The following is a 22,280-nucleotide window of genomic DNA, read 5'->3' as shown; positions in this document are numbered from 1 at the left end:
TTGAGGTACGTTCAGTGCGCTTTGAATTTATTTCCCGTCCAAATCCTCCTGAGATGTAAAGGGCAAGTAAAGCCGTGTTATACTCCCTGTGTCTTTCTCTTTATGGAGAAGTTTTAAGACACATCACAAGCAGCCACAGTGCTAAAGTACACTCTGAGTGCCTGGGCAAAGTTGCCACATCCATGGGTGTCCAAAATACCAATGTGCTGGCTTTTCATCCCTCTCTTCTCTTGGAGGATTATGCTGGGAGACAATAAGCTCTGCTCAGGAATGTGCTTCTCTTTTTTTGTTGTAAGAAGAGCCTGTCCTCTGTCTGGTTACAGCACTGAACTGTTCTGCTGGCCATTACCAGCCTGGTATCAGCGAGCCCAGAGCACTCACAGGGGATGATCTTCCTCACAGAGAAAGCCTTGTGATCGTTTTCAGTCTCTTACTAGGTGGGAAATGACCCTGGGCCCAGGTTTGCACCTTGCTTTAAACAGCCTGACACTTTCCAAAGCTTCGGAGACGCAGGATGCCTTTCCATAGTCCCTTGTGTTGCGCTGGGGCCAGGCTCGCTCTCTCTGCCGTGTTTCAACCATCTTTTGTTTTCTTTTCCAGCAGCTGCAGGTGGTTCCTTTATTCGGCGATATGCAGATAGAACTGGCCAGATACATTAAGACCAGTGCTCACTATGAGGAGAACAAATCCAAGTGAGTGCCTGCCATAATGTCTCTCGGCTTCTGTGTGTGTCCTGAGAGCCGTGGGAGCTGCAGCTCTGTGGTGTGCGTGAGGTCTGTGCACGGGTACCCACCTGTGTGTGTCCCTGTGAGGTGTGAGTGCCAGCTCTGTGTGCTCGTGTGTCCCTGTCCCTGCATGGGAAGATGTCCTCACCAGCCCTGAGTGCTTGTGTGTGCAGCCAGCTCCGAACTCACGTGTAACCATCCCCCTGGGAGCAGGCAGGGGAGTGGGCATGCCTGTACCTCTGTGCCCAGTGGAGAGGGCTGGGAGGGAGCTGGGTGACCACTAGTGAGGCAGGAGGAAGGAAAGGTATCTGGTGCATGGATTGGGGCAGTGCTGAGTGCTTGTGAGATGTGTGAGTGCGAGCAGTGTGTCCCTGCTCTGGAGAGATTTTAATCCACATTTTGCATCTCAAGGACAAAATCCTCCAGAGCATGAACACAGCAGTGGATCTCTGCAGTAGCCAGGGCATCTCCTCTAGCTCAGGCAGGTTTCATGAAGAAGGACAGCAGGAATGAGGATGGAGCTGGGGGGCTCAGATGAACTGCAAACAAGTGGACATGGCACTTAGTGCTGTGGTTTAGTTGACAGGTGGTGATCAGTCAGAGGTTGGACTTGATGATCTTAGAGGTCTTTTCCAACCTAAGTGATTCTGTGATTCCAAATATTGTGCCAGAAGGGCAGAAATGGAGTCTGTGGAGAGCTCAGGAGTAGCATGGCAGTGTAAAGCACTGCTTCCCAGCCTGGGCTCACAGGCGGTTTGCTGCTCCTGTCAGATGAATTCACAGACGTTGTTTCAGTCACACCAGGCATGTGCAAGGCTCCACTTGTCTTTGTAGCTTTGCATCACGCTGAGGTATTGCTAGAAGAATCGGTGTTAGGTTTGGATATCCTTGGAATGGGAGTTGCAACCGCACATAAGCAAAGCCTGTCTGAGCTGTGTCTGGCTGTAGTGGCTGGTGGCAGCCTGGCTTTCAGCAGGCTGTGGCCTTTCACCCATGGGACTGTATTGCATGGAAGTCAGATTTCTCCAGTGTCTGTGAGAAACAGCGAGGCTGGACTGTCTCTTCAGCAGGACAGGAACTAACCTGCAGTCTCATCGCTTCTGTTTGCTCGTCCCCTTCCACCCCGGAGGGTCTGGCTTCTCTGCCCGCCAGGAGCAGCCCTCCCTTGCCCCCGCAAAGGCAGGTTGAAAAGTGCCGATTAATTGTTCAGGAGAGATTTGGAAACAGCATGGCAAAACGTCCTGAACAAAAGGTTTTCAGTTAAAATTGAAAAAAAAAAAAAAAGACAAAAAAAAATTATTCTGCGTAATGTAAATTTAAAGAATATTTTTGAAAATTCAGAAGAGAAAAATTGTTAAAAATTTTGCAACTTTTTATCTTGAATCGTTCAGAAAGCACGTTTCAACGAAACATGTGTCAGCAGCATTCCTCATTTTCTCATCTCAAAACTAAGGTAGCTCGCGGGCTGTTTACCTGTTCGCGATTTTAATGTCTGTCTTGAAACCTGTCTTACCAGGTCTGTGTGCCGTACCTTACTAACCAGTGTTTCTTCCTCACTCACTTTCCCAGCAAATTGCATGGGACTCCCAACACTAATTCTGCCAAGGTGGTTCCATATAATCCCCATTTCTTACTAATATTGTTTTTGTCACTTTCTTTCCCTCCTTGTCTCCATGAAAGTGGAATTAATTGGTGTTTTTCCTGCATGGCGCTTTGTCTCTGCACTGTGGACTAGGTTGTGTGTGGCAGGGAGGGCTGGTGCAGCCCTGGCCATTCCTGCTAACCTGCCGATTGTCCGGTGGGGAGCACAGGACATGGAAACGGGTAAGAGTCGAACGATGGGGCTGTGGGAGGATGGATTTCACCAGGGATGACGTGGCCCAGGACCTTCTACCACCACAAATTCTGTCAACAAGTGCAGTTACCTGTAGGGATATGTCTTCATGTCTATGTCCATATCAGAGGCAGGTTTCTCATCTTCCTTTGGTATGGCCAGTCTAGATTGGAGAACATGACTATCTGTCATAAGATGGGCAATTATTTAGGGGGGGGGAAAGCATAATCTGAACTTTTACATTGTATTGACAGAGTAAGACATGAGAATCTTGCTGACAGACATTTGCTTGCACAAACCCTTTTGATGGAGCCGTTCTGGTTCTGTGTCTGGGGCTAATACCTTACAGGGAAAAAGATACTAAATCAATAGACTTGGTTTGTACCATTCCTTCATATGACTGTGCCTTTGCAAGAGGAGTTCTGCCTTCTTTTAGGATGTCATTACACTGTTACATGGTACCTGTAGCTCAATGCAAATGAAAATCTAGTTCAGTTAATCATATTCTGCTTGTCATTTATACTCAAAGTTGTTCACTGAGCTTGTAGCATGAGCCAGAACAAAAAACAGAGTGGGAGAGCTATTCCTGTGCTGGCCCATTGCAGAGTTTTTCCTTGCAGGAGAAGGCAGCATAACCCAGAGCTGGAGGGATGATTTCTAAGGGGATGATTATCCTTAGGTTTAGCAGAAAGGATGAAAATGATGCCAAGTCTTTGAATTTCATCCTTCCCCAAAAGCTTGTCCAGTGATGGTCTGGGAAATAGCCATCTCTGCTCTTGGGATGAGCCCAACAATGACAGCAGTCTTCAGGGTGGATGGAGCAGAGATATTCAGGTTGAAAGGTGAGGCAAGTATCCCCATCAGACCACCTCTGGAAGACCACACATACCAGGGGACATGAGAGACAACACAGGCTGACATTTGCCCTGAAGGTGGCATGTCTGGAGCATGTTGAAGTGAAGAGAGCAGCTGTCCCTGGGGTGTCTGAGTGCAGCCCTGTTCCCTGTCCTTGACACCTTTGCTTTTCTCCCCAGGTGGACGTGCACTCAGAGCAGCATAAGCCCCCAGTACAACATCTGTGAGCAGATGGTGCAGATCCGAGATGACCACATCCGCTTCATCTCGGAGCTCGCTCGCTACAGCAACAGCGAGGTCAGTCACTCCCAGGATGTAGCCACTGTAATCAGGTTCGTTAGGTGGACGAGGATGGGAGAGAACAATGTAGCAGGAGTATGGTCTGCCACAGTGAGAGGGACGAAGGACGTGGGTGGAACAAACCACTTCTTGATCCAGCAATAAAAAAGCAAGTTATGAAAGGCTCTTGTAGGTGCAAAATCACGTGCAGTAGATCTCTTGCAACAGCTTCTGCTCCTTGACCACAGATTCATTATAATAAGCAGAAAAAAATTGGCAATTAAATGTTTATTATCAGCCAGATGTCAGAACACCAATGATTTGCAAATAGGGCTTTTCTATTACACAGAGCTCTCAGGCAGGGCTCTGAGGAAAGTTCATGAGGGCATCTCTCTTCTTTTCATTACTGAGTGCCGGTGCTCTCTCTGATGCCATTGGGACTGGCTTTTTGCAAATGTGTGATCCTCATTAATCTGTGTTTGTTTAATGAATCGTAGTATACTGAGCCTTTTCCTTTTTGGCATTTGTAAGTGCTTATTTGAACTTTTAATCAGTAAAGGACACTCAAGGATTTCAGTAGTATTAGACCATCTAAAAGGAGTGGGAAAGTGGAATAAGAAGAGTAAGTTATTTGCTCTGAGGTTACAGGTCAGACTCATTTCTCTACAGGAAGTAGATTCTGCCTGGGTGAATAGTCTTGCCAAGTTATATCCCTTCTCCTGAGGGGCAGTATATGCCCTACTCAATTTTAGCCTGATTGTAAGGTCACAGGGAATTCATTTCAGCTGGGATCTGTTGGCTGAGTGAGGCCCCTGCAGCAAGTTGCTCAGTCTAGCCCTGAGGTGATGTGATGTCCTGCAGGTGGTCACTGGCTCAGGACTGGACAGCCAGAAATCGGATGAAGAGTACAGGGAGCTCTTTGATCTCGCTCTACGGGGACTGCAGCTGCTGTCCAAGTGGAGTGCCCACGTCATGGAAGTGGTGAGTGTGTAATGTCCTCCTCTTCCCAGGTGAGCGTGGATGTCTTAACATGGCCTGTAACAGACTGTGGGAAGGTGAGTTTGCTTTCATGCCACCTAACTAAGCCATTAACAGACACACTGAGATCAGGCAGCTAATGACCCTGAACACCCCGAGTGTCAAATGGAGAAAGACCTTGGTCATCTCACCCTGGACCTGAAAACTGATTGGGATGAATCTGGGTCTTGAGCAACTAAAATTGCCATTCAAATGATGATGGAAATTCTTAATTTTAGTGATGACTAGGGAGTGATTTCCTGGCCCAGGCCCTCTTGAGTCTTTCCAGCCCAGCTTCTCGCTCATTGCAATGTTGACATTGTCTCTTTCCATGTTCTAGTACTCTTGGAAGCTGGTTCATCCCACAGATAAATTCTGTAACAAGGATTGCCCAGGAACAGCTGAAGAGTATGAGAGAGCCACCCGGTACAACTACACCAGTGAAGAGAAGTTTGCCTTTGTGGAGGTAGGTGCCAACTGCACGAGAGTCAGAGCCAGCCACTACTGGTTTCCTGTGCATGTTCCTCAGGCCAGGGGAAGAGGATGGAGGGGTATCTTACTGTACTCTGCCAGTTCCTCATCCCTGTGGCCCATGTTAAAGGATTAAGGGTTCCCACATCCTTTAATTTGGCCCTTAATTTGCCCTTGGCCTGCAGCGAGTCTGTCTTGGCACCGGCTGACATTGGTTCTATTGGACATGGGGGAAGCTTCCAGCAACTTCTCACAGAAGCCACCCCTGTAGTCCCCTGCTATCAAAAACTTGCCACACAGACCCAATACAGTGGGCTTGCAGAGCAAGATCAGCAGCTATGTTCAGGAGCTGTGCAAACATGAGATCCTCAGCCAGTCCCCAGGACCCATCAGCTCTTGGTCTAGCTCTCTGTAGATGGTGCAAATAGTCCTCTGAGCCTGGCTATGGGAGGCCCTCACACCTTCATCTTGCCTTACACAGCCCAAGGTGGTTTGAATATTGCCTTAACTTTTGTGGCTTGCTCCACTGTACTCTTGGTCAAGGAAGTCTGTGCCCTGGTGTGAATGCAGGTCTGTGCAAGCTGCACCAACATGAGGAGCATGTGCAGTTTCCTGGGATTGTGTTTTATTAAAGATAGCAAGAGATCAGGAGTGGAAACAAAGCCTGTCCGGGGACAGGGGTCATTTGGAAGAAACTGATGGTGTAAATCCTCTCCTCAGCTTGTTGTGATCTGTAAAGCAGCTAACACCAAAAAATTAGCTGCCTAATCACTGGACCTATGTAACTTGAGCAGAACTAGTTCAGCCCCTAATTCCCCTAATGCTGGATTTATGGACCTCTTCATGCAACGGGAAAACATCAGATACCTCTGTTTTTAATCTTTGCTTCAGGTAATTGCCATGATCAAAGGTCTGCAGGTGCTGATGGGCCGGATGGAGAGTGTCTTTAACCAGGCCATCCGCAACACCATCTACGCGGCCCTGCAGGACTTTGCCCAGGTGACCCTGCGGGAGCCGCTCCGCCAGGCCGTCAGGAAGAAGAAGAACGTCCTGATCAGGTCAGTCCATCCTTGAGTGCAACGCAAAGCCCGTGTGTTTATTTATGGAACACATTCATACTGTATAAGCCTGTGGCCCTGCGTGCACTCAGCAGTAAACAACCAGCCAACATTCCTGGGCCAGCAGCTCCTCCCGAGGTGACTCTTGGGCATGACTCCACCAATAACAACTGTGTATGTCCCCACCTCAGATATTTTAGCTCCCATGTGTGCACAGCAGTGAATATTTTCATCTTGAAGTAAAATCAAGCTTAAGCACTACTTTCCCTTTCCCACCTACTCTCCAGTGTCCTTCAGGCGATTCGGAAGACGATCTGTGACTGGGAGGGAGGTCGAGAGCCTCCAAATGATCCTTGCCTGAGAGGTGAGAAGGATCCTAAAGGTGGATTTGATATTAAAGTCCCACGACGAGCAGTTGGACCATCAAGCACACAGGTATGTAAATGTCTGAATCTGTGTAGGGAATTAATGGTCTTACAGCCATGTAAGAGTCTCCCACCCTGTGGATTAGCAGCTGTTTCCATGTCTTTTCCACAGTCTTCATACTATTGCATTAAATGTGGCTTTGGTACCTAATTTGTTGTACAGTTCCCAAAGCTTCCCTTTTTAGGGCTGTAATTTTATCTAGCTCTGATGGGTAGTTGCTTATCTGTGCAGAGAGTGGTCACCACATGGGAGAAGCATTTTTTGTTCCAGAACACCATGGCTTTGTTTGGTGGTGTCTCATGGAGAGTAGTAACTGCATATCCACCTTCTTCCAAAGCTTTACATGGTGAGGACCATGCTGGAGTCCCTGATAGCAGACAAGAGTGGCTCGAAGAAGACCCTTAGGAGCAGCTTGGATGGGCCGATAGTCTTGGCCATTGAGGAGTTCCATAAGCAGTCCTTCTTCTTCACCCACCTTCTCAACATCAGTGGTGAGATTATGGCAGGGGGAGGCTTGAATTCAACTCTGTCATGCTCAGAAAGGCACAGGTAGATCAACTTTGGTCCTCATTGACCTATGCAGAAGATTTTCCTTGTTTTTTCCCAAATATCCTACTCCTGCCTGATTCAGGCATGTTTCTATGTAGTAATCATTGTGTGAACAGGACTGAGTCAGCAACAGCAAATAGCCACATATAGTAGTGTATTTTCTAGGACTGGACTTTTCTTTCTGTCCCAGACAAACTTCTGAGCCACTGGGCACAGAAGAAATTGGGAGATTTCAGAGATTTTTAGAATCAGAGTAACTCTGAGCCATTGCAGTGTTCCGCCTGAAGCTCTGGGGCAAAAAGGGTGATCCCTTCTTTCTTCTTCCATTACAAAGGCTCAGACAGCATGGACATGGTCTGGATTTAAAAAGAGACATCCTAGAAAAATGTTTCCCACCCAAAACCAGTCCAGTCTGAGGCTGCAGCAGCTGCCTCCTGTGCAGTGTCCTCACTGCTGTCCCCATGGGGGTAACATGGGTGCCCTCCCACGGGGGGATCTCCTCTGCATTTCAGAAGCACTGCAGCAGTGCTGCGACCTGTCCCAGCTCTGGTTCCGGGAATTCTTCTTGGAGCTGACCATGGGCCGACGCATCCAGTTCCCCATCGAAATGTCCATGCCCTGGATCCTCACGGACCATATCCTGGAAACCAAAGAACCCTCCATGATGGAGTAAGAGCTGATGGGCTGTGTTGGGGCTGTGCACGTGCTGGGGCTTGGGATTTTGTTTCGGAAATAGATGTTTCTTGACTTGCTGTCACGTGAATGGTACTGTGTGAACACCTCATTAGCAGACACACAGGGGCAGCTTCCTGGCGCTGGCACTTATTTATGTGTCATAAACAGCAGCTGGCAACTGCTCTGTTGGGATGTGGGCACAATGTGGTGCTACCGTCACCTGCACAGTCAGACAGCGTGTGGGACCAAAGGGGGGGTGGACCCAGGCTAAGCCACCTAAAACACACTTTTTTTTTTTTAATGCATAATAAATAAGGAGAGGCATTGCTGTTATGAAAGTGTAATTATGTTCATAATGTCTTCCTGGTTGGTTTTCTGTTGTCTGGCCATTGTCAGAGCACTTTGTGTAGTGAGAGCAGGATGAAAGCCTTTCTAAGGGTTGGAAAGAAGCAAGTGTTGATTGAACAAGTCACATCTCAAAACCAGGTCTGTTGTAGCTACTTCCTGCAGGACCCAAGGAGTGAGAGGGACTATTTGAGGGGCTGGCAGGAATGGCAGTGATAGGCATGAAGTCAGGGAAAAAGGATTTTTTGCACTGAGCAGGGAACATGCACTGCCTGCCATTTATGCTGATATGCTCCAAAGTTAATTTAAGACGTGGTCTGTCTTCTTCCCCTCAGGTATGTGCTGTACCCCTTGGACCTCTATAATGACAGCGCATACTATGCTTTGACCAAGTTCAAAAAGCAGTTCCTATACGATGAAATTGAAGCTGAAGTAAGTTCTCTTCATCTTTATTGTATAGAAAGAGCTCACTGGGGTCATATTGCCCTGCTTGGCAGCCCCACCCAGCAGTTCAGTGAATTTATTATAGGCACCTTCTGAGAAAAATATCCTGTCAGACTGAGAAGTTTTCAAAAGATCAGCATTTCCAGAGACCTCACAGACTCTCCTGATTAAGGGCTTCAACTTAGCTGTACGCATGGGGGACCATGGAAGCCAAAGGCAGTCAGACACTGGGGACATGGAAGAGTCTGTCTGATGTGCAGACGGTTATGAAACCTCAGAGGAAAATGAGAAATTCCCTGAGAGGGAAGGATGATGGAGGGTAGGACACCAGGACCTGTAAAAACATGCAGAAACTGTAAGACGGAAAATGTAACTGCAATTTTCTGCTTACCTTTAGCATGTGAGAACTGTGTTTTTTAGGTAGTGTGACCTTCAATACATGCTTGTCTTAAATGAGAAATCTGTGTTGGGTTGTATTTTGATCTAGCATGCATAGGAAGGAGCTGCTCTGTGCTGGTGACACCCTCACCAAGTCTTGTTTTTTTCTCCCCCAGGTGAATTTGTGCTTTGATCAATTTGTGTACAAGCTGGCAGATCAGATCTTTGCCTATTATAAAGCAATGGCTGGCAGGTAGGAGAACCTGACTGCTGATGGTGACTGATGATATCGCTGCATCCAAATTGCTGTTAAACCAAAAGGTTCCCCTCAGGGAGCAGCCGCTGCAAGTAGACAATAACATAGATCATCCCTGTCCCATGGAGCTGGCTGTCCACGTCAGACCAGTAAATGGGAAAAATGAATTAACAGTGGCAAGGAGACACAGTTAAAAGTGAAAACATAACAATTGGCATCCTGAGTAGCTGTCTGAGTACAGTTTGTGAGAGCAGCAGAAAAGCAAATGGAGACAACATGTCCTTACTTGACTTCTGTTTGTGTACCAGGTTAGAGGAGTGGAAGCCTCCCATCTCTACAAAGCAGGAATATGCATTTGTCCTCACCCTAGTAAAGCAGCAGGGCTTGTTCTCCCTTGTGGGGAGATAGAACCTTTGTGACATTTCCTTCTTAGCAATTTAAAGAACATGGATGAACTCTAATGAGAGTCTTCTTCTCATGGCCCCTAAGGTGAACCAAGTCTTTGGTGTAACTTTGCGAGGAGTTTTGTCTCTAGGTCACATGTGGCCTTAGAGAAGGAGAACAATCACCATCACCAACCAAATGTTCCCACAGCAGATTGGGGACCACCCCTGTACCTGGCGCTAGTGATATCTTTCAGCACATTTTTTTATCTTTTTGAATGTTTTAGCCATAAAACAGAAGCATGGCAGTCCCCAGATAACACCTGCTGCTCTGTGATTTAGAGGCATAAGCAGAGGTGGAAATTTCTTGGCATTCAGAGCCAAGATTAAAAGGGCAAAAACAACTCTGGAAAGATCCACAGAGAAGCTGATAGTGTATTTGTTTCTATTTTCCTGACACTGCTTCTGTTTTCCAGTGTTTTATTGGACAAACGTTTCCGGGCTGAATGCAAGAATTACGGGGTGATCATCCCGTACCCACCATCCAACCGCTACGAAACGCTGCTCAAGCAGAGGCACGTCCAGGTACAGTGCAAACAATAGACTCCAGTACCCATCACTCCTGGTCTATTATCCATTTGGTGACAGTGGGCATCCTGGTGCTGGGCTCAATTGAGATTGGTTCTGGAATGAGAAGGGTGGGACCCTGTTTCTGACACACCACACTCAAGGCTTGGGGCCTGAGGGGAAAACGAGTTGTGCTCCACATTTCCCTCCTTCCCTCTTAAGTTGACTTTACATCACCATTTTCACATTTTAACCGGCTTGGATGTTTGGTTTTAAGCTGTGTCCGTTAAAAAAGAAATAGAATACCTTTTCCCCATCTGTATATAATATGCAAATCTCTTCTTTTCCCAGTTGCTGGGTAGATCAATTGACCTGAACAGGCTCATTACCCAGCGCATCTCGGCAGCGATGTACAAATCGTTAGACCAGGCCATTAGCCGCTTTGAGAGCGAGGACCTGACATCCATAGTGGTAAGAACTGTTATTGACTGCGAGTATGAACAGAGAGAATAATACACTGCCATGGATACACAGTCAACTGTCTTCTGCTTTGAGTCTCCCTACAGTAGGTTTCAGGCAGCCATGTATCCTCCTTTATGCTGCTGAGACTCTACTGTTTCTATTTATGCAGCTTTAATTGCATTATTATCAGACTATTAAGTATCTGCATAAATCATAAGGTGACAGTCAGCAGTTAGACTTTGCAGAGCTATAAGAGAAGGAAATCTTTACTTTAATTCCCCATTGGATGAAGGTGGCTGTGACACTGTTTCTGTGTGTACAGGATTTGCTGTCTTTGATATGTTACAGGAGCATCAGAGTCAAGTAGTGTAAAATTATGTTTCCACCTTTGGAGGATTCTGGAGTGAAAACCAGCCAGTGTTCAGTGGGGAACAAATTCATTTTGCTTCCTGTAGATTCACAAGATATGGGACCAGGACCCCCTTGAGTAGAAGTGCAATTGGCCTTGGCCACTGAATTAAATTGATATCTTTAGTTCTGTGTGTGTGTGTGGATATAAAACCATTCCCCTGGCAATTATATCAGCTGCTTCTGTTGTCATCTTGGTAATATGTTGCATTTGCTGCTGCTTTATGTGCTGCAGGAGCTGGAGTGGCTCTTGGAAATAAATCGCCTGACTCACAGGTTGCTGTGCAAGCACATGACCTTGGACAGCTTCGATGCCATGTTCCGGGAGGCCAATCACAACGTCTCCGCGCCCTATGGGCGCATCACCCTCCATGTCTTCTGGGAGCTCAACTTCGACTTCCTACCCAACTACTGCTACAATGGATCCACCAACAGGTGAGGAGGGAAAGCAAGGAAAGGGCCCCCTGGAAACCCTGCTTTTCTTTCTAGAATGTCAGACCTGCCATATAAAATTCATGTGCATTGTGGTGAGATTTCCACTCCCTGTGAGATGCAACAATTACTCTTAGAATGAAGCTGAAGCCCACCATCTCCAGTTGGCCTTGAAGATGATAGTAACGAAGTCAAGCAGCAGTGATTGCAAGTGGCTGAGGGTTGGCTGAGCTCTGGTAGCTGCTCAGATGTGGGTTTCTTGCCTGCCCCAAATGAGAAGAAACTTTGGTAGGTTACACTGATATTTTACACAACTATTGTTGGGGCAGGAGTTTGCATTCCAGTTCATTTAGCTCAGGTGATGAATTCTAATTAGCCTGCAACTACAGGTCATCCCAGACTATGCCATATCTGCTCTCAGTTAGCCAGGTTCTGACCACTTCTCATCTCCCATGCCCACCACAGGTTTGTGAGGACAGCGATCCCATTCACGCAGGAGCCCCAGCGGGACAAGCCAGCCAATGTTCAGCCCTATTACCTCTATGGATCCAAGGTCAGTAAATGAGCCACAGCAGCCAGAAGGGGTGGATGCTGGAAATATTTATTTAGGAAGAAAGAAATGCAAGAACTAGTTCAATAACAGAATGGTGGGTGCAAATGTGCAGGGTCATATTGTTGTTTGAAACCAAAAGGCCATGCAAGAAGCAGATTCAGTGTGCTGGTTGCTATTGCTTTCCCATATTCTTCCCTGTAACATGCCCATGTTAAGAGATGCCAAAACAGCTCTGTGCTTGGTGTTGGCACTGAGACTGAGTCACATCCATCTAAATGCACAGAGAGATGAGCACTTTGGTGCTCCGATGCAGTGTTCCTTCCCATGGAAGGTACCATTTCAGGAATCTCATTTGTAGTTCAAAGTAGGAATTACTAAAATACTTGAGTATGCAGATATAAACTACTTAATACTGACAAAAAGCTCTTTTCTCAGGCTGCAATGATTGTTTATACAGGCACTATGAGGGCTTGGGATGTGATACTAGTGGAGGATCACTCAAGTGTGAAACTGCTCCAGTGGAGTTTATTTCTTGTGCACATTGATAGATGACTCTGAAGTGAACCTACCTTACTGATGCACATGAACTAATGACACTACAGTCCATCAAACCTGGCTGTTCCCAGAGAGCTGACTTGGATTCTTTTTAAAAATTCTCAGCAAATGACAATATTTTTGTCCCTTGACAAAAATCTTTTCCCCTGCAACCAGTGTCTGTGCCTTGTGTTCTAGCCTGGGACAGACAGCTGCCTTGGATACACAGACAGTCCTCTTGGCAAGAGCTGGGAAAGAGAGGATGAACCAAACCTCTAAGTAGGTTCTTGTTTTATTCTGCTCTCATTGAAGGCCATGCTGTGGCAAGATGGCCCTTTTATCATCGCTGTTTTTATAGGAAAAAAAGCAGTGAGGGGAGCTATATGGACTCTCCCTCATGAAACTGGAGCTCCTCATCAGCACAGTGGTCATGGGGACCTCCAGAAGCTCCTCCCTCAGTCCATCATTCAGTGGCTCCTCTGGTGAGCTGCTTCCTTCGATCACTTCTTCAGGGCTGCTGTCGGGATGCTTCAGCCTGGCAGCCTGGTGGCACCGTGCAGACCAGAACTGCAGGCAGCCGTAGGCCAGGAGAGCGAGGAAGCAGAGGAGCAGCAGGCTGCTCACCATCCACATGGAGGTGGTGGGTTCGTGCTTAGAGCCGCCAAAAACCAGGGGGATTTTATCCAGAGTGTGGAAGGTGGTGCAGTGGTTGCTGGAGGGGTAAGAGTTTTTGCACGTGATGCAGAGGACGTAGATGGTGGATGGTGTGAGTCGGTGGAGGACGAGGGAGCTGAGGGGGTGAGGGACTCGCTCCTCACGGTGGAAGTTCTGGCGTAAATAGCCGGCAAAGACACTGTTCCAGTTGGGGCGGTACATGACGTGGTAGTAGTTCTCTGGACAGGGGTTGTTCATGGCCCAGGAGACCGTGGCGCTGGTGTAAGTGATGTTGTGCACTTCGATGTTCATCGTGCCCCTGAAACCAGATGCAGGCAGAGGCTGAGTTTCCTGATTTGTGTACAGGCTCAAAAGCCACTGACATTAGTGAAGTCTTTCCACTGGGTTTACTGGCCTTTACATTGGATTCAGGACTATCCTGGCTCACTTAGGTTAGATGCTAGGTCTTGGATGGCTAAAATTACAAAAGACAAATCCTGCTGTTGCCCAGCCTACTATATCACCCTGCTTCATAACAACAGAAAAACCCCAGCTGGGGCATAGGGTGTACTTTAGTTAGATTTTTTTAAAAATCTCTCTTAACTGGTTGTCTATATCAGAAGCATTTTTTAGCTTTTTTATTTCCCATGAAATAGAAAGGATGCTTCAAATGTGATTAAGATACCGTGATCGTTTAACTAGCTCCAACTTGCCTTGTGAGGCTGCCAATCAATAGATATTTTGATTTTACACCTAAATTTTTTTTAAAAAGCTTCATTATGGTTAATTAACTGGTTTAAGTTGCTGCTGCATTTTCTGTACCTTACTTGTTGCTTAATAGAGTTTCTCTTTCTGTTCCTGCAGCATGTCACACTGTAATATCAAGATCTTAAATGTGACATCTGTAGGTGGGTGACATATAAAATCAGTGCTTTTAGAGAAATACAAATATATGAAATACAAGAACAAAGCTCTCCCCCAGCAGTAACAAATTACTGTTTAGCAGCAGCCACAAATCACTTGAGCACATCACTCCTTTAGATCCCCAAAGTGCTCCCTGAGCCCCGTTTGTTCTCTCTCCCAACCAGCCAAGCGCTCGGAGCAGCAGCTGCATGCAATAGAGCTGGTTTATTTTTTTCCTTCTTCCTCTGTTCTTTAACAATCCCTAACTTTCCTTTAATTTGCTCAGAGAACAGCTCATCTTAAGAGCTGCTTTGTCCGTTCTCACATGAGGAGGTGAGCAGCACATGTGCCCATCGCTGAGCCCCCCCAGAGCCGCGGGCAGGCACTTACCTCCCTTACCTCCCCCGGCGGGTCCGCGGTGGCCGTAGGTGCTGGTGACAGAGCGGCCACTGGCAGGCAGTGCCTTCCCCTCTTCCCACCACTCGCCTCCCTCCTGCCTCTGCTGAATCCCTTCCCCACGCGCTGCCTTGTATTATACCCGTCTGGGGCTCCGTCATCTCTCACCATGGCAACCACTAAGAAAGGATGGGCAGGCATCTTCGAGTGATTTGGGAATGTTATCCTTAAAAGCTTCTGCCTGGGAGAAGTATGTGTTTCTGAGGCAGAAAAAAAAAAAAAGGCAGGTAGTTTTGTTTGCTGGTTTGTTCGGGTTTTCTTTTTTTCCCCAGCAAGACCTTCACTGACCCCCGGCAGGGTCTGAGGTTACAGACACCTTGGCACATCGTATGAAATCTGGGATCCTGGTCTGTGGTACACATTGACTCAGGTCCTTAATTCTATGATTTCTTGCACATTTAAACTACTGATTTAAGCCAAAGCCAGTGAGCAGATTTTGATCCGTTACGGTGCAGCAACATCCAATAGCTTCTTAATGTTTTCTAAACTGTGCGATGGGAGTAGGAATTGGGTTTTCAAAGACCTCGACCCCCTGATGAACTGTGTGGGATTAAAGACAGGCTCTTCTTTGAATGCCCCTGACTTACAGACAACTTGGGGATGTCCCCTGTCAGTCTGGTGAGAGGGCAGGAGGGAGAGGCAATGCCAGTCCCAGTGGTGTTCAGGAGAGCAGCTCGAGTCTGTGGCCAGGAGGGGACAAATGTGTCACCGGGCCTGGTAAGGAGAGGCTCTGAACAAGTATCTCACTGCTCTCCAAAGCCAAAATGTGCTCGAGAGGAACTTTTCCAGAAGAAGTGTTGGTTCTGGGTCTGGAGTTACTCATGTCATTCCTGGAAAGGTGCTTGCAACTTTTAAAAGATCTTCCAGATATCAACAGTGATGAGGTAATGGAAACTGCGTCAGGAGGGGCTATTACAGGCTGGGGAGTATGTGTGACCCCTGCTTTTGATTGACATTTCACAGTTCTGGATGGTTTTGTCTTCCAAGATCTGTATTCCATTTTGTCTCTGTGAGAGCAGCTGAGCTGCATCTGCCAATGAGCTGAAAACTGGGAACAGAGATGAAAATAATTATGGGCAGGGATGGAAATGAAAGTGCTCCCAGGTGGCTTCCTGCCTTTGGTTCGGTCCTGCTTACGAGAGCAGGGTGACAGGCACCTCTTAGCTGGCTCCATGCTGTGAGTAAATTACATCTTTGCCTGCAGGGAGAGAGCTGAGGATACAAATCCCAGCTTTAGAAAGGTGGATTACAGAATGTGGTAGCATTTTCATGGGACAGCCACTTTCTTATGGCATTTGGGTGGCTGAGTTTATCGGTGTTCACAGCTGCTTTGAAAGTAATTTCAGTTGTTCACAAATAAGATGCATTAGCAGGAAGAGAGGAAACCAAGGAGAATGGGAATAGCTGGATTAGCCAGCAAGGGGTCCTGCTGACCTTTCTGCACACCATGATTGATACTGCTTGCTATGGGAAGTGCAGCAAAGCTTTCAGTGGTGTTGGGATTACCTGCTCCCAAAATCAGGCTTGCACCAGTGATGAACTTGAAATTCTCATTTCCCAGGATGAGAAGATGCCAAAACCATGCCAGTGCCAGGACTGCTCCAGCACTGATGTTTCCCATATCTGCAGGTGGACCCAGCTGTGGGCCTGCCTAGGATCTCTCACTCCTCATCATAGGATGCAAACCATGGGCATGCTCCAGTGGCCAGCAGAAACTGAGCCATTATCTGTCATTCAGCCACTTATAAAACACAGCAGGTTGCGAAGTCTCCAACAAAGAAGCTGCAAAATTACCATCAACCCACTATTTACTGCTCACTAACCACTTCTTTGCTCTGTAAATGCTTTAGATTGGGCTTCATTTATGTATTTTCATGAGTGCTTATGTTTTTCTTGGCACTGCTGGATGCAGGGTCGTGCCAGAATCACTGGACATCCCTGTTTTCCTTTCCCTGGTTGAATTTGCTCCTCTTTTTTTAAAAAGTGTGCAGGCAGATGGAACCTGTGCATCCTGCTGCTGCTTGTAAAAATAGTCATGGTATGTGAACAGGATGGAGCCACTCTATTTTCTGCTGCCATGTCTGCAACAACAGCCCAAAGGTGTGAAGGAGCTGTGGTTGCTGCAGGAGATCTTGGTGGTGGGGGCTGCTGATCCCTTCCAAGCGACCTCCTAGGCTGTGCTACCCAGTTCATTGCAATCAATATCAGTGTATACAGTCCTGAAAATCAGTACTGGCATCACAGAATCATAAAATGGTTTGGGATGGAAGGCACCTTAAAGATCATGTAGTTCCAACACACATGCCACAGGCAGGGGCACCTCCCTCTAGACCACATTGTTCAAGAGCTCGATCCAACCTGGCCTTGAACACTTCCAGGGATGGGGCAGCCACAGCTTCTCTGGGCAACCTGTGCCAGGGCCTCACCACCCTCACAGTAAAGATTTTTTTCCTAATATCTCATTGTTTTGCTGAGACACAGAATATAGACAGACATAGTCTCAATACAGTCTATAACCTGCTGCACTGTACATGTCCTGTCCATCCCAGGTAGAAAATGTGTGTGTGTTTTGCATGAAAGTTTCAGCAATCAGCTGATAAAGCCGAATATGGTAAAAACTCAAGGGGAGTGAAGGTTGCTTGTGGCAGGGGAAGGAATCAGGACATATTCAGGCCATTTTTCTAGAGACCTTCCTCTGGCAATTCTGGTCAGAATTGTTTTTCACTTTCTAAGACACCATCTTAGCTGTTGCACTGCAGTTAGGTTGGCTGGGAGCCCTGACTAGTCCTGGGCTGTGTGCAAGTCCTTTTTTGTCTCTATATCCCTCTTTCATTAGCTCTTCATTTTTCCAAGGGAATTCTGGAACAGTTAGTACTGTTTATTATCTCCCTCTGATCTATTTTATCAGCTAAAACTCACCCTGCCTTTTCTCAGGTGAGCTCAGACAGGTCTGGGTAATGGCCAACAACAAGCTCAAAGATTTGGAAATAGAACTGGGTTTGATTTGCTTCATCTGCTACTAAATCTGCCCCGTAGCATCCCTAGTAACCTCCTGAGCTTCCAAAGCAATGCGGGGGCCTTCCCCACATGCTCACAATTACAGATGACAGTCCCTGAGACCTGGGTGCAGGGTGTGATACCTGGGCTCTGCAGGACACTGCACTCCCGGCCTCCCATCCCCAAAACCTGCCCATTTGGCCCCAAACCAAAGATGGGACAAACCTCCCCAGGGGGTCTTCAGCAGCTGCTGCTCCAAGGGGAGGGCAGGATCAGGGCTTTGCTTTGGCTCTCCAAGGGGTTGGAAGCGGTGGCCCAGCACGAGGGAGTGAGCTGTGCCATGTACCTTCAGCTGTTTTCTCTTAAAATACCCACTGGTGTCATTTTTTACATCCTACAGTCTTTACCCCAAGCTGTGTATCTCACCCTTAAATGGAGTTATATTTTTAATTGCTGGCAGAGTATTATTATTAGATGCAAGCCTGCTGTTAGTGCACTGTGTGGCTCTGCAGAGAGCTCCATGAACCTCCCTCATTTTGCAGACAGGCAGGGATGAATCATCCTGCTCATCTGCAGCCAATGCATGTCCTAAAATGTGTCTTCTCCCAATCAGGCTAATTGCTGAGACCCCCACTTGAGGGAAAAGCCCAGATGAGAGCTGCTCTCCAGCCCCATTATCCCACTGAGAGGGAAGAAGTGCTGCGAGGTGGGCAGCTGTGCAGCAGCACTGGCCACTTGCTGCCCGTGCAGCAAAATATCAGCCCGTTATGGGGAAAACCTGACCAGTTGCACTACAGCTGGGTACTGGTGGTGGTAGCCCATCTCAGGGGACCAAGGCTCGTGCACAGACAGAAATCCTGTCTGCTGGCTTTGGAGTAGCAAAGAGGCTTCCAGAAATGAGTGTGGATTCATGAGCCCACTGAAATGGGGATATTTTGTTCCCCTCTAGCCCTGGCGTGCTAAGCCTGGGGAAATAACAGGCTAAAGGAGCCTACAGGGAGACGAGGAAGGAAGGTGCAAGGAGCCATCTCGGGGCCACTTGGATCACTCCTGCAGCACAGCACTTTCTGGGGACACCTGGAGCAGGGACGGTGCCTTGCAAAAGCCAAAACAACACCAGCTGTGGCAGTATGGCTGGGCTGGGGCCCTGGGGCACTGACTTCCCTCTGGGATGGTCGTGTTGGCCATTTGGCGAATATTCCAGGCTGGGTGTTACCTGGTGTTTAAACAGACACACTTTTCAAAACATAAACCATTGCTGTTCTTCAGATGTATCAGGGTGTGTAACTAGTGGCTTTGGTTCTGTCTCTACCAAACAGGTTTTTAAAGACTTGGTTATCTGAGAATGCAGACAGAAGACTAAGTAGGATGCTCAAATGCCATTTTCTGAACAGGAGTTGGCATCCAAGGAGTTTTGAAAGTAGGCTTCTGTCTGCCTAAATAATTGTTAAACTCTGGCTCATGCCTCATTCGGGGCCCTTTTTTTTAGTTTTAATGGGAGAGAAAGTTCATGCTCGTTGTGAATGAGCCTCCAAGGTAGCCTTTCTGTACTTAATAGTATTAAAGGGCTATTTTCACCTACCAGGAACAGGAGGAGAAATTATATTTCACGGAAAATGTGCTTATTTCTGCCAGTTCAGAGAGCACCAACGAATTACAGCAGGCAATGAGCTGCTGGACCAGAGCAATGGAGCTGTAACAAAATATGGGAAAATTAATTGATTAAGGCATCTGACAAGTCTATGAAAGCGTGGTCAGTACCTCGGTCTGCTGAATTCTGTAGCTGAGAGCAAAAGAAAATGCTTTTCCAATTCCTAGCAAATGACTTCACTTTATAACTCATTAGTAGCTCAGATGAGGTGTTAAAAGTAAGTCTTGCAGAAGTGAGTCAGAATTGGAGGACAACTGGAGCCTTCAGCCACTGTATTGCTGCAGTGGTGAAGCACAGACAATATTTTCCTCTGTTCTGCTACTTCAGCCTTTGCTCTCTTTCACCCAAACCTCCTCAGTGCCTTGGTCCTGGCACTCCCTTTGCTCCGTTACTGGCAGGGCAGGGGATCCCTGTAGAGTGGAGTCCAAAATATCCACAGGGATACATTTTGTTTTCTTACCTTTGTTTGAGAAAAATCTTTTGGTTAAGGATGAGCCAGGGTTTATCTGTGTTTTGCTGGAAGGAGCACTACATGCAAGAATCTTTTCAAGAATTGCATTTTTGCTGCTCACTGAGGCTGTAGTTGGAGATGTCATTGAGGGACATGGAGGGAGAGTTCCCCCTACTTCTGTTTCACTCACACCAAATGGATCCTGTAAATGCTCCAGTGATAAAACATTACAGCAATTTCCACATTTCCAAGATGACACTGATAGAGTACAATCCTGGAAATCACTTTTTGTTCTCTGCTGCTAAAAGCTCTTGGGAGCCAGTGCCCTGGGTACTATTCTCCCTAGACCAGGGTCAGATTCTTACCCTTGTCACAGACCCGTGGGGATGTCTGTTAAGTAGAGGCTGATGTAGAGTTTTCCGGATGCAAAAATGATCTCCTCTGTATCTCTTCCAGCTGCCCTTGAACTCAGTGGCTGCAGTTCCTGCTTTTCTTAATAAGCCTCATTTAAAGCAAGTGCCTATAGGGAAAAAAATCTGTCTGCTTAAATGTATATAAAGGTTTTCATTTTAGTAGAGAAGAATTTGGTTTTGAAGAGGCAAAGGGCCACTGAACTGAAATACTTGATTGGGAATGTATGGGAGAGTAAATTATCTTGGAAATGAAAGTGCTGTTGCTACACAGTATGATAATAAACCTTGTGACATAACAATGTGTTGAGATTAGAATATATCTGACTACACAGAAGAAAAGCAATCTCCTTTTTGCCCCAAGAAGTAGAAATGGGAATTGTCATGGGTTTTATTATTTCTCTTTCTCTTTCTTATTTTTATTTGAAGTGATGGAACATAATACTGTGATAAGAGGATTACTTACAGGTCTGGTTGATGCTGCTGTCTAACTGTCGCTGTGCTTCTAATTTCTCAGCCTCTCAACATTGCCTACAGTCACATCTACAGCTCCTACCGCAATTTCGTGGGGCCACCTCATTTCAAGACAATCTGCCGCCTTCTTGGCTACCAGGGCATCGCGGTGGTCATGGAAGAGCTGCTGAAGATCGTCAAGAGCCTGGTAATTCTGAGCCTGACCCTGGTGATGGAGAAACCCCAAAGGCTTGACAGGTCCAGGCAGGACAGTCGGCGTGGGCTTTGGGCTCAGGGTGTTCACATCTGGGCACCATCATGTCCCTTGATCCACAGTGAAACATTTGTGTCTGATTTTCACCATTGCTGGTGGGATGATGGAGTGTTTCCACCAGGATCAGACAACATTCAGCACAAAGATTTTATGTTTGACTAAACAGAGTTTAGTCCCTAATCCCAGATAATGTATCTACAGGATGCAGGTGTGTAACTGCAAATGTCAGCAAGTGCTTTAAACTAAGAAATGTGCTTTGCTCTAATCCATATTAGTGTAAAACATCAGTTCTGCAGAAACTTGTTCTACATGAATGTAAATTCTTTATTAAAATCTGAGTATCCAGTGTTATTCCTCAGGTGGAAGGAGCATTTCCTGTGCTGGGGAAGGACTCCTTTGGAAGCTCTGGTAAAATGCTTTTTGGCTTAGGAGCACAAGTCCAGCTGGATTGAAGACTGAGCCTTGTTTGGGTTTCAGCTGCAAACAGTGCAAACACAGCAAGCTGTATTTTGAATTCGAAAATCCACGCAGCTGTGATTTATTCTTTGTGAGGAAGCTATAAAAGCTCTCTGACTCCATACACTTGGGCTGAATTTTATATTTGAGCGAAATCCAAATTAAGTAAGTCCTTCTTGGACTCCTGCTGAAGTTTCATCCTGTGCTGTCAGATGTGGACCCAACCTCAAACAGCCTCTTTCAAAACCAGTGCTAGGAGAGCCTGTTTAACTTCCCTTTTTCTCCAACAGCTCCAAGGCACCATCCTGCAGTATGTGAAGACTCTGATCGAAGTAATGCCCAAGATATGCCGCTTGCCAAGACATGAATATGGCTCTCCAGGTGGGTGCTGCAGAGGCATGCTTGAGCAAGAGCTCACCAACGTGTTGGTGCAGTGTTTACTTAGGCCCACACTAATAGTTAAACCAGGTTGGGCACGTGACATACCAGTGCAACGTGCAGCCAGGCTGGCTGGGACACTTTCAGCTGCTTTGCCATTGACTCTGGAACGTGTATAGGCAACTTCCCCAGGAAAACTCCTGTTGTAAATTTCCTTTTGAACACACAGATAAGGGAATGTCTTCTGGTAGCTTCTGTTTTGTTTTCAGGATTCTGTAAGCTTTTGTTATTGTTTATAATTATATGTTTTTGTTATATTGTTTATTATTGATATTTTTCAAATGCTCTATTCAGCATTTGACTTTTGCAGCATGTCTGCAGTCAGAAGCTCTGGCTGGTATTACATGAGCCAGCACCACGTCATCCATTAGTCTCAAACCTCTTTTTTCCTCTGATGTGGAAATCCAAGGAATTAATATGAATTACTCCCTATTTTCTAAGGGTTACTGAAAGCAGGATAAGACACTGCATCTTAGTTCTTTCCAA

At 46.7% G+C, this 22,280-nt stretch overlaps 2 protein-coding genes across 6 annotated transcripts in view; one reads left to right on the top strand and one right to left on the bottom strand.

Annotated features, from left to right (window-relative positions):
- CYFIP2 (cytoplasmic FMR1 interacting protein 2) overlaps positions 1-22,280 on the top strand; it is a 53,341-nt gene that overhangs the window by 17,684 nt on the left and 13,377 nt on the right. For 4 of the 5 annotated variants that reach the window (XM_027643318.1, XM_027643321.1, XM_027643317.1 and 1 more), the window contains 16 exons: positions 601-692; positions 3,594-3,711; positions 4,555-4,674; positions 5,051-5,176; positions 6,073-6,239; positions 6,527-6,674; positions 7,003-7,156; positions 7,727-7,883; positions 8,570-8,666; positions 9,233-9,309; positions 10,172-10,280; positions 10,614-10,733; positions 11,368-11,567; positions 12,030-12,117; positions 20,691-20,834; positions 21,647-21,737. In XM_027643318.1, coding sequence (XP_027499119.1) covers positions 601-692; positions 3,594-3,711; positions 4,555-4,674; positions 5,051-5,176; positions 6,073-6,239; positions 6,527-6,674; positions 7,003-7,156; positions 7,727-7,883; positions 8,570-8,666; positions 9,233-9,309; positions 10,172-10,280; positions 10,614-10,733; positions 11,368-11,567; positions 12,030-12,117; positions 20,691-20,834; positions 21,647-21,737 — 2,008 coding nt within the window. The remainder of the gene's footprint in view (positions 1-600; positions 693-3,593; positions 3,712-4,554; positions 4,675-5,050; positions 5,177-6,072; positions 6,240-6,526; positions 6,675-7,002; positions 7,157-7,726; positions 7,884-8,569; positions 8,667-9,232; positions 9,310-10,171; positions 10,281-10,613; positions 10,734-11,367; positions 11,568-12,029; positions 12,118-20,690; positions 20,835-21,646; positions 21,738-22,280) is intronic. The other variant, XM_027643320.1, reaches the window with a different exon arrangement.
- On the bottom strand, positions 12,149-14,704 carry FNDC9 (fibronectin type III domain containing 9). Its single transcript, XM_027643322.1, has 2 exons — positions 14,599-14,704; positions 12,149-13,624 (listed from the first exon to the last, which is right to left on the bottom strand). Exon 2 carries the CDS (start codon positions 13,615-13,617, stop codon positions 12,955-12,957), a length of 663 nt encoding a protein of 220 aa, XP_027499123.1. The 5' UTR covers positions 13,618-13,624; positions 14,599-14,704; the 3' UTR covers positions 12,149-12,954.

The sequence above is a fragment of the Corapipo altera genome, unplaced genomic scaffold, assembly GCF_003945725.1.
Source record: "Corapipo altera isolate COAL_440 unplaced genomic scaffold, ASM394572v1 75, whole genome shotgun sequence".
Classification (NCBI taxonomy): domain Eukaryota; kingdom Metazoa; phylum Chordata; class Aves; order Passeriformes; family Pipridae; genus Corapipo; species Corapipo altera.
This window is presented reverse-complemented; position numbering and strand designations above follow the sequence as displayed.